At 42.3% G+C, this 11529-nt stretch overlaps 1 protein-coding gene across 1 annotated transcript in view; it reads right to left on the bottom strand.

Moving 5' to 3' along the window:
• The window catches only part of ZDHHC15 (zinc finger DHHC-type containing 15), a 188560-nt gene extending 177908 nt beyond the window's left edge, over nucleotides 1-10652 (bottom strand). The window contains exon 1 of the mRNA XM_017737499.1: nucleotides 10610-10652. Within this exon, the coding sequence (XP_017592988.1) occupies nucleotides 10610-10652 (43 nt within the window). The remainder of the gene's footprint in view (nucleotides 1-10609) is intronic.
• Nucleotides 10653-11529: the final 877 nt, after the last annotated feature.

The raw sequence follows: 11529 nt of genomic DNA, 5'->3' as shown, positions 1-11529 counted from the left end.
TTTTAAGAAGGGCGGGGTTTTTTTTCAGATATTATCCTGCCGTAGTAATTAGCCAGCTATATTCTGCTTGTTACAATCTCTCCTTCATTTTCCTTTTTCCCCTGTCTGTTTTATATTTCAGACATAACACTTATAACTAAGCACTCAGTCCAACAGGCACAGTCAGTATTTGACAGAGTAGATAGATTTCCAAGGAGCTCTTATGAAACACTCTGGAAATTCAGGTAGGTAGACCTGACACACAACAAACTTTCCTTTCAAAAAGTATTCAATAAAAGCATTGCAAGTGAAAAACAGTAACTCTCACCATTTGTAGCCCTTAGTATAATATTTCTTCAGCTGAGAGAGGGGGGTTTTTTGTGCAAACCATATTTCAGAGGGCTTCAATAAGGAAGAAAACAATTACTTCCACAATCATATATGAAGAAAAAGCTTCCTTGCCCTAACTGGGCACAAGAATTGCTTCCACCCTTTCAGACTTGTCCCACCTCATCTTCACTGCCTGGCTCCAATGGCTAAAGCCTGGATGCTCTGGGAAACCTCTACCAAGGCAGCAAGAAAAAAAGAAGGATCTTTCTCCAGTTCTTGGGCATCCATGCAGGTAAGTCATGCTGTTACTCACTGCATGAATGAACAGAGCCAGTGCTACTGGCTCGCTCTCATCACACAAAAGGCCTCAGTAGCACACAGTGATCACATATTGCCTCTCTTCTCTGAACTTTGATACAGAAAGTTCCTCCCTTACTCAAAGGAAAGCTGACCAGAAAGACATTGATGTTGTTTCACAGCCCTGTGCTGTTTGATTAAATCCCATTTGTTGTGTTGCTTTGCCACCCCTTTTCTCAAGGCTGTATCTCTCCCACAGCTGTTCCACATTGAGTTGGGGAATTCATTTGGAGACTCAGGGAAGCAATAGCTTGGCAATTCCAGCACTGCAAAGGCAAAGCTGAAATGCCTTTACACAGCACCTGCTGAGGGGACCTTTTACTGCTTTCATAATATGGAACAGGAGTTTGGCCCCAAGGGGAGGATCTCGCTATACACATGCAAAACCCCAGGTTCTGCCTCATTATAGTTATTGGCCTCCCAATTAACTTGCTTCCTGTGAGAGCTGGGAGGAAGGCATTTTGCTCACTGAGATTTCAGGCTCTACAGTTTGTGAAGTCTTTTGCTTTAAGGACCATGTATATTCCTAATTGGTGTTTGTCACTAGCAATTCAAAATACTTTTCCTAGGCCAGTTTCTATACACAGCATCACACCCACATTTTTCAGATAGGTAAACTGAGGCACAGGCCAGGACATCTCACCGTGGCAGTGCAGCATGTCCATAATCCAGCCCTCAAGACTCAAGGCACTGTGTGCAATCTGCGTCAACACAGCTTCTCTGATTACTCAGGCATCAGATAACTATTTGTACATGGTACAAATAAGTAATAAGGAGTGTCAGAAACACCCATTCCTGGAAATATTCTGTGTTTGAGAAATAACTGGGATGCCCAGTCCTCTGTGAGTTTAATCTAGGTCGTCTAAAACATCTTTCTGGTACATCATTCAGACACATCCATTGGCAATACCATCTGCAACAATAGGATATTTCACTTGTAATTACATTAACAAACACAAAAATGCCTGAAATAAAAGTTATCCTCTAAATAAGCTGTGTAATGCTTGCAGACTACTTAATATAAGCAGCATCTGTGATGCAGCACATACCTACAAAGTGTTAAAGAGTGCTACTGTAGTAAAACTGTCAGCCTTGATTATTTAAAAGGTGTCTACCTGCAGGCTTTGCTTTCATTCCCTGTTGTTGTTAGTACATCCCACATGTCTGACCAGACTGGCCAATGCTCTGTTCATATTACACTTGGCCCCTGTTCCTCATTTATCAGCCATAGAGACAAAAGCTTGGCTTACCCTTTCTGAACAACAAAGATTTATTCTTGATGGCATCCCTCTGCAGTCAAATAAAATCCTTGTATGCATTTCTCAACAAATCCACACCAATGCCATAAACTGACATGAGTGTTACAGCCAAGACAATGACTACTTGTTCTGATAAAAGATGGGGATCGTGCAAGCGTTGCAGTTGATTTTAACATATAACAGAGTTGACATTGCATGAGCCATAGTTTCCAAGCTCCTTTGCTCCCTCCTGTCCACCTCCTTCCTCCAAGTTTTTTCAGCTCCGTCTGCAGCCCCCATCTCATTCTCCACATCTGCAACTCCCATTTCATCTCATGTCTAGTCCATATAATTCCTTGCATCACTGAAAACAGGAATACTACCTAGTCAATCTCTGCAGCAGAGTTAAACAGTTTATACAGCCTTCACACCCTGGCAGAAAACATGTTTATGCAATCTTTGTGTTTTTATAAAACATTAACATGCACGAAGCAATATGGGTTTATTGTCCCTGGTGGACATGGGGAGTAAAACACTCTTAAATGTTCCAGAATCTGTCCTTTCACAACCACTAAAATAACTTGAAAGTCTAAAGGGAGCTCTGCCTGATTCAGCAGCTTTTAGCAAGAGTTTTTTAAAGCAAAACATTAAAATAAATACAGTCTAGATTCTATCTGATGTGAACCTATAGGTGAAATTTATATTGCTTATCCGTATGAATCAGACTAGCCAAAAATTTTAATACCATTTTGCATGCCTCGGAGAGACAGAAAGATAAAGATTTAATTTTCTGTGAATGGGCCATTAGTAGCTGTGAAATTGCTCGCTGTTATCTACAGCAAAGCTCTTTGTGGTCTAGCTGTATTTGTTCTGCATAATGAACAGAATGCCAGTGGTTTCCATCTCCATACAGCTCCTCACTCCGGGCACTCCACAGACACGGCTGACTACCTTTGCTAGTTAAAAATGGAGTTACCAGAGGCAAAGAAGATTTAGCGGTCAAAACCCAAGTCTGCGGCAGAGTCAAGAATAGAATTTCAAGCTTCTAAACTATTCCCAAAGGCCTGTTTTAACCACTACACAGCACTGTGCTGGCAGGGTGCAACCACAGGTCGAACTCTGCGCCAAAGGGAGAAGCCGTCTCTGGTGCTGTGAGCTCCACACGCGGTGCCGAGCATGTGCACATTTCCTTCCCATCCCCCAAATCTTTACGGAGCTTTTCGTGTGTGTCACAAGAGAATAAATGCCTGAGACATTATCTGCCCATTCCAAGAGCTCAGAGAATGTGTATGACATCATGGGCATGACTCCCCCACTAATCACATTATATGCTGTTTAACTTAACACTGCTAAGCTTTGTCTGATAACATTGTAAATACCATTTTATTGCAAATTAGATTATACAAACCTCCTCAGAGTTTAGGCCAGTTCTTGCGTGAGGTCCTTGTTCCCCCTCCTCTCTACTACCCCAATTTGAATCTTTTGGTGCTTAAACCAAGGCATTTCTACAGAAGGAAGCAAGGGAAGAAACAAAAGCTAAGCCATTATCTGTTTCTAAGTGGGTACTGCAGATTGACTAAGTGGACAGAAGACTCCATACATCTGTTCTTTTTCTCTCTCTTCCTTTGGAATAAAATTATTAGGTTTTGTTTTTCCCTTGAAGCTGGCTTACAATTTCCCTGTCAGGGTAGCATGTATTTGAGATCTAACATTTCCTTCAATCAAGCCTAAGCTGAGTTATACCAGTTGGTAGCCACGGTGCTCTTCTCCTGGCCTTGAGGTTTCAGAATTGTTTACAAAGGAAGCTGTAGAAGTGTTAAATTGTTTTAATTTTTGCATTTGATTCTGATTTTTCTAATGACAGAACCAGACTCCAACTAAACACTAAACCACAGCCCCAGCATCAGCACGCTCTTCAAAGTCATTGCTACACAGATGCTCCCAAGTTTTTGAGAAGGATACTTGAATTTTCACATTTTGATTCATTTAATGCTGAGGGAGATATCTGAGAAAGTTCTCATCTTTTAGAAAACTTCAGCAACGGGATTTCCCGACACTACTGCATGAGAAGATGCCCTCTCTTCTTTCTTCCCTAATTTTATCAAGGCCATAAATATCCCGTGCTATTAAAGCAGAGGTTTGAGAATCCAGACTTCTGCTTGTTGCTCAGGACTCTACACATCCTCAGGGTAACTTTCTTGCAAGACATGGAGTTAAGGAATGCTAGCAGCTCACAAAGGGAAGTAAACACAATCCAGGTGACTGCTCAGACCAAAGCACAGCTAACACAAGTGCCAGTAAGGCACCGGTTAACTGCACTCAAGACAGATCCTCATGTCCTTGAGCAAACCACCTGGCTTCTGCATTCCCGCATGTTTTCATCTGGAGAAAGGCAACAGCAACACTGCAAAAACACAGCAAAGGATGCTGTAAAATAAACATTTTGAGATCTCACATGAAATTCAATCTACCAGAACTGTGATTACTAAATACTGCATTTGTGAAAGGTTAAGGCTATAGAAACTGGGTTCTGTTAACTCCTGATTTCTCAGGACAGATTTTAAGGAAACCCATGTTATGAAACTCAAGTGGCTCTCCTGAAAACAAACACCTCATCCTGCAGGAGGGTCATGCATGTTTCTGTGGTGTCAATCTGATGCAAGCAGGACTGTCCTCTCTTTACTCTGTCCTCCCTATCCTTTGGCTGTTTGCAGAACTCATCACAAATACACCTTTACAGTGTTATTCTTAGCCTATTCATTCCTCTCTACACAGAGATATAGCAATGAAGCATCATGATTTGCAGGGTAGTTGGGTGCTTGATTGTGGAATTCTTATTTCTCTAACCAAGATTGCAAAGTACCCAGATGCTTTTTTGAAAACAGGAGAATAATGCTGCATTTTGATTACCTGATTCATTAGTGAAAAAAACAAACCTAGTAAGGTTTACAGAATTTATATACAGAAAAGAATAATTACATAATAATTATCAAATCAGGTTATTTATGTTTTTCAAGTTTCTATGTGTCTTTTTATAAGCATACTATACAAATTAACCCAGTACTATACAAAGGAACTTGAGTAATGCTACTCACATGAACAGCAGTAAAGCTGAAAAGCTTCAGTCACCAAAAATGCACAAACTGGAGCCCTTCAGCATAAGTAGGAAAAAGTTTTTTTTGTTTTACTTTATTTTTCCCTTTTTTGTCCCTCTATTCTTTATTTTAGGATGTCCCATCCAATCATCCACTTCTAGAACAACTCTGAGCTCAGATTCCTAACTCCACCTCAAGCACCAATATATTTCAGTTTTAGTTCTCCAGTGAGAGACCCGGTGTCATCCCTAAGGACAGATACAGAGATACTGGGCCAAAAGTCCCAAAGCAACTTGACCACAGAAAATTACAGACTCTGTTCCACTGTGTAAATCTGTGCCTCAGTCTGAACAGTCACAGCACCAAGAGTTGCCTGACGCATTGAAAAAACAGTCCCAGGTGAAAAGATGATAGCAAGAAAATTCAGTGAATCTTAGTACTGATATTCAATACAGACACCTACAGCCATTTTGCAAGGAGATTGAATTTAGGCAGCAGCACAGATGAAAATAACACAATGATATGAGGATTAACTGATGATCCCCGCAGGTATCACATGGGAAATTGCCAGGCCATTAACTTTACTATGAAACCCAGGTCATGAATAAGCCTTATTGCAAGAATGAGAGAATAAGTGACATAACTGGTGATCATAACCAAGAGAAATAGATGTTTGACATCAGGAATGTTGGGAGCTCCCTACAGACTCAGAATAGGTTCTGTTATGTGACTCCTGCTGCTTCATATTCCATAAATGATCTGGAAACGCTGTGGGTAGGTGGCTGATGATACAAAGCCAGCGGGTGTTAAAACAGTAAATTTAACTCAAAGGCCATGGATAAAAAATAATGGATGAGGAAAAAGCCATTCTTGCCATATTTTAAATTCTCTATTACCAGTCATGAAAGAAATCTTGGAGAAGTGGATCATTCTCCAAAAAGACTAGCACATTATCAGCTCTCAGCATTTGGGGAAAACTATCCTGTTAAGAATTTTTAGAAGAATGAGAACAAAGCAGAAAATGGTATTATTCCTCTGAATAAACCCACAGTATGCCCATCTCTTCAATACTGAGCACAGTTCTAGAAATTGTGGAAATACAAAGCCACAGAAAGGGCAAGAAGGACAATGTACCAAAGCTGCACATGAGGTGTTAGAAGGCCTTAGCACAAGGAAAACTCAAGCAAGCCAGAGCCTTTCAACCTGGAAAACAAGGATAATAACAAATAAGTTCTAGACAAGCTGTTACAGCACAGTAAATGTAAACACCAATGATTATTTTAAAGTATTCTTAACAGAAATAACAGGGCACCAACTCAAACTTGCAGTCAGCAAGCAGGTTCAAAAGCAAACAAAAGGAAGTTCATTTTCACACAGTGCCTAATGATGTTGTGGAACTCATTGCCACGGGATGTTACGGCAGCCAAAAATACAAGTGGGTTTTTAAAAAAATGATTAGACAATTTTATGGAAAAAGGTCCATCAAGGAATATCAAAAACAATGATACAGCTGCAGCCTTCAGCTCAGGAAGGTCTCTAAACCAGAAACCACTGGAAGCTGGGAGGGTTTACCAAAGGAAGTATCACTCTATACTCGTCCTGTTTTCCCTATACAAGTTATTAGCCATTATCAAGAGGCAGGATATGGGGCTAGACAGACCTTTGCTGTGACTCTTTTTTTGTATTTGACTAATACTCACTGAAGTAGATATAAACACACACACCCCGCCATGGTCACGGATAATTCCATAAGAGGCCGCTACAGTTAAAAGGCGCATACTTAGAAGAGTAACATAATAAAGGACAGCATTTTTTATTTGAGGACCAGAACCAGTTCTTGTATTTCACTTGATGTGTTCTGATCTGTGTTTTCCATAGAGAAGTTAAGGTGTTAACCTCCTTTTTATTCCCTAATTACATCAAAAAAGACAAGCTCCAGCTGAGAAGTAGCTGCAAATGATAGCTGTTATCCACACAACGACTTGCACCTGGGTGGCTGAGAGCTCAGCTTAAGAAACTCTGGAGAGGCACTGGAGTAACTGCCTATCAAGTTTATTTTATGCTGCAGAGGTACTTCAAAACATAGACTGAAACTTCTGTCCGTGGTCTAGGGTAGAATTTGAAGTCAAGGTAGGTCTTCAACCAAAGAGAGGAACAGTTCTTCAAGACCTTGTTCCTTACAGACTCCAGTATCCTGAGCATGCTTTGCTATTTGAATGGCCTCCTCATCTTCTCCATAGGGGAAAACAGAGAGGGAAGTGACTAAAGATATGAGATACACTCCAGAGAGAAAAACTGTTCATCAATCAGTAGCCACATGGCAAGTTGCATTGGTGTGCAATATACTGAAGGGTAGAAATACACAGGTACATATTCTCTGGACAGTTGCCCAAATGCCAAAGGCCTAATGACTCAGCAATCCTGTAATTCTAGCACAAATCCCCAGAAAAAAAGTTACAAGTGGAGACATCAGTATTATGCACCACTTTGCCCCAATAAAGGAGCGCTCCCCATTCATCAGTCAGCATCCAGCACTTGGAAATGTATTAACATGAATAATTTGAGTCAGGATTCAAACCTGTGCTTAGCCATGCCAAGGAACTCGCAATTTTCAAATGGGACAGAACCATGGCAAAACAACCTACCTGAGGGTCAACAGATCTCCCATGTTCATTTGCACGTGTTTGTCCCCTAAAGACTTGTTCCCCTAAAGACTGCAGATCTCAGTTACAGCAATCCTCTCCAAATGGGAGTTCTCATGAGTCAGAGTCAAGCCAGAACAGTTCTGCTTTCTACTGCTAATCCATACTGGGATTATTAAAGCCAGCAGATCCATGTTTAACACCAAACTATCAATAACTGGAAGAGGTGGGTACCTCCTCATTTGAAAGTCACATCATTTATTTAAGCACTTGATTCCAATACCCAGGTAGGCAAGTTTGGAGCTTTATCCTTAGATCCTTACCTTCATTCTGCCCCCAATTCTAAACATGTCAAAAAACCATACTTGTAAACATAGTTCTATACCTTGATGGAAATTCTGTTGCCTTCCATTAGAAATCCTTCCACGAGGCAGAGCAGTGAGATTCCTCCGGTCAAGGACTCTGGTTTGTTACTCGCTTGTTAACGCAGTACCCAGCACAAACAGGGTCTAGGGCCTGGAAGTGGTACTGCAAAAGATGATAATAGTAGCTTAAGTAAAACCAATCAAAGATAAAACCCAATAAACCATCCTCTGCTCCCCTTAAGAAAATTTGTTTATTCACCCCCTCACAAAGGAGGTTGCCCTATTTATCTGCCCGGAGAGCTCAGACATTCCTTGCATGTGCAGCACAGATGGTCACCACACCACAAAAGGCAGAAAGGCTCACGGTGGATGTGTCTGGTTTCTGGATATACAGAAACCTGGTCAGAGCTGCTGCTCCAGCAGGGCTGCTATGCATCCAAAATCCCAAGCAAATACAGAAAGCCATCAGTATCCTTTGGACAACATCTCTTAGTGGGAAAGGAGACTGTCCAGGGAAAAGGAGCTGCACTGTGACCTTGGTTGTGAGTCTTAATTCATTAGTGTACATAGACTGTTTTGAGATCCCGAGGTGAGAAGTGCTAAGGAAGCAGAAGTATTATTTATTAAAGCTCAAGGCTCTGTTGTTTCTTTATCCTCAGATATTCTTCATGTCTGTTTTTGCATTCATGGCCATTGCTACTTCAAATCATTTCAGCTGTCTTGATCTTTTCTTTACCAAATGGAATAGCCCCAGGCAGAGGATATGCAGTATCTAGTAGCTCAGATCCTGGGTTTGCTCATTGCAGTTATTTATCTTATTCTTTTCTAATTAATTTACTGTTCTGATCCCAGCCTTGCTCTTCCTTTGATCCAGATATCAAATATGGCTGCTCTCCATGGACAGAAATCTCTCTGACAGTAAATGCCATTAATATTTTTACTACCTCATTAAATACACTTCTATGGCGTGTGGAAGGGGTCTGCAAGGTCTGTTTTAGCAAACTGGGTAAAAAAACCATTGCTAATTCTTCTGAAAACTGAAAGGCAGAGCAGTTTGGCAGTAACCATTTTAGTTCCCAAGGTGGGCAATGCAAACTGTAATCAAAGAATAAACTTGGGGAGCTGAATCAACTGAAACAAAGCAGAGCAGAAAGTTAATTTTGTAACACTCTATGTTCTGTGACACAAACTGTACATAAGTTTTTGTCCTCCTTTAAGAAATTACTGAGTGCAAAACTATGTTCTATGTAATACATGAAAAAAATCGCTAAACTTGTTCTGGTTTTGGAGGAGTCATTCTAGCTTTCAGAACTTAAAATACATCCCTTTTTTTTCCTTCAAAAATACAGGGTATAAATCTCTGCTTTTTCCTCAGCTTAGTAAAAACATAAATAAACCAGGAAATTAAAGACAAAAAAAAAAAAAAGAGAGAAAGCTACCTTTTCCACATCCTGTTGTGCCTAAATAGAACATGTTGTACCAGCATGTATGATTTCTCAATAAAATGTATCGCAGACACTTCAAAAGCTGACCATAATCAGGAGAGTTAAGTGAGGAATGTCAGCTTGGATGAGGGATTGTGCTGCTTTTGTTATACATTAGTTAAGCACGAAGGTTTGTGGGTTTTTACTTTATCTTGGATTTTACTGTAGTGTAATTGAACTCTGTTACCTTTGTCAGTTTCCTAAGTGTTCCACTAAGTGCTTGTGTGGATTTGGGTTTAAGGATATTGTAGACAGACCCAGAGGCAATTGAAGTCAGTGGCAGAGGCCTCTACAGAGTTTGGCTAGTCCTCCACTGCGGAAACTAGGTTTTCCTCTTGCTTCTTAATCCCCCTGGGATCAGCTCTCAGACATGTGCAGAAATAAGGATTCACACACATGAATTTGCTATGGATCCACAGGCAAACTCACATCAGCAAAACCAGGTTTCACAGAAAAGTGTATTTGTTTGTAGTGGGATCATTCACATTACATTAATTTTATGCATTAAATTCACAGCCTTTACAGGATTAGATCCTTAACAGTAATTCCAGGTTTGGAGTGTCCTGTCAGCTGTGTCTGGCCCCTCCCCATCTTGGACCTCTGTCATTTTCACCAAAGCACAATTGATTTCCTTCAGTTACCTCATCCCACCTGAGTCTTCATATAGATACTACAGCAATAAAACCGTAATCTTTGCAGTGGGATGCTTGAACTCCTCAGACAGTGGTATCTCCATGTAACCACACAGGATAAACAAATAGTCAACAAATGCACTTCAGTAGATTTTACTACCTCTGAAACAGCCTACATTTCTATAAAAAACATGAGTTTAGGCTTCATGTGTCAGGTTCTGCATCAACGCCCCTTTTATAGCCACAGCTCTGACAGGAAAAACCACCCCAAACCCCCATTCAAAAACCAGACTCCTCACCCACTGCAGACACATGGGTGGGTATTTCACATCACGGTATCACAATTTCCTTCATGTCTTCACAAGAGAGCACTGCCTGAGTCCGGGGGAAAGGACCTGCAAGCAGGGACCATTTTAACCCTCCCTCTGGGGTGATGTGGAGAGCAGCACTTTACTGAGGGGAAGAGACCTGCTGAGGGGAGACCCACCATGGCGGGAACCCAACAGAGGGGGAGAGACTTTCTCCACCATGGCGGGAACACATTTAGGGGGAATCCACTTTGAGGGAGATGCTCTTTGAGGTGAGAGACCTGCTGAGGGGAGACCCATCATGGTGGGAACATCCTGACGGGGAGAAACTTTCTGATGGGAGAGACACACTGAGGGGAGACCCACCACAGCAGGAACCCTCTGAGGGAAAACCCACTGTGGGGGAGACACATTGCGGGGAGACTCACTTGCTGAGGAAGAGACCTGCTAAGGGGAGAGACACTCAAAGGGGAGACCCACAATGGCAGGAACCCCCTGAGCCAGAATCCACTGTGAGGGAGACACACTCGGTGGGGAGAGATCCACCATGGGATCGACTTTCTGAGGGAAGAGACCTGCTAAGGGAATAGACCCACTGAGGGGGTACCCACCATGGCGGGAACCCACTGAGGGTTCATCCACTGGAGGGGAGAGACTTTCTCAGCTGACAGACCTGCTGAGTTCTCTTCCACCATGTGGTAGACTTGCTGAGGAGAGACCTACTTAGAGGAGAGAACTTCTGAGAGAAGACTTGCTGGGGGAAGAGACCCGCTAAGAGGAGAGACACACTGCAGAGAGACCTGCTGAAGTAAGAGACCAGGTAAAAGGACAAACCCCCTGAGGGGAGAGACCCTCTGAGAGGATACCCGCTCGGAAAGAGACCCCACGGTGGGGATACCCCATGTGGGAGACCCGCTGAGGTGGACATGACCACCGATGCCTCAGCTCTGCAGGCTGATGTCACCCGGAGGAGCTGCTGCAGCAGAGCTGGCTGGTGGCTTGGGGGCAATTTTGGGCGCTTGTGGTTGCTTGTTTGTGGGGTCTCTGTCCCCTGGCGGGGCACGGCGGGGGGGGCGGGGGGGAACCCCCCCCCGGCAAC

The sequence above is a fragment of the Corvus brachyrhynchos genome, unplaced genomic scaffold, assembly GCF_000691975.1.
Source record: "Corvus brachyrhynchos isolate BGI_N302 unplaced genomic scaffold, ASM69197v1 scaffold346, whole genome shotgun sequence".
Taxonomy (NCBI): Eukaryota; Metazoa; Chordata; class Aves; order Passeriformes; family Corvidae; genus Corvus; species Corvus brachyrhynchos.
Note: the sequence above shows the minus strand (reverse complement) of the source record. Positions and strands in the feature narration are given on the sequence as shown.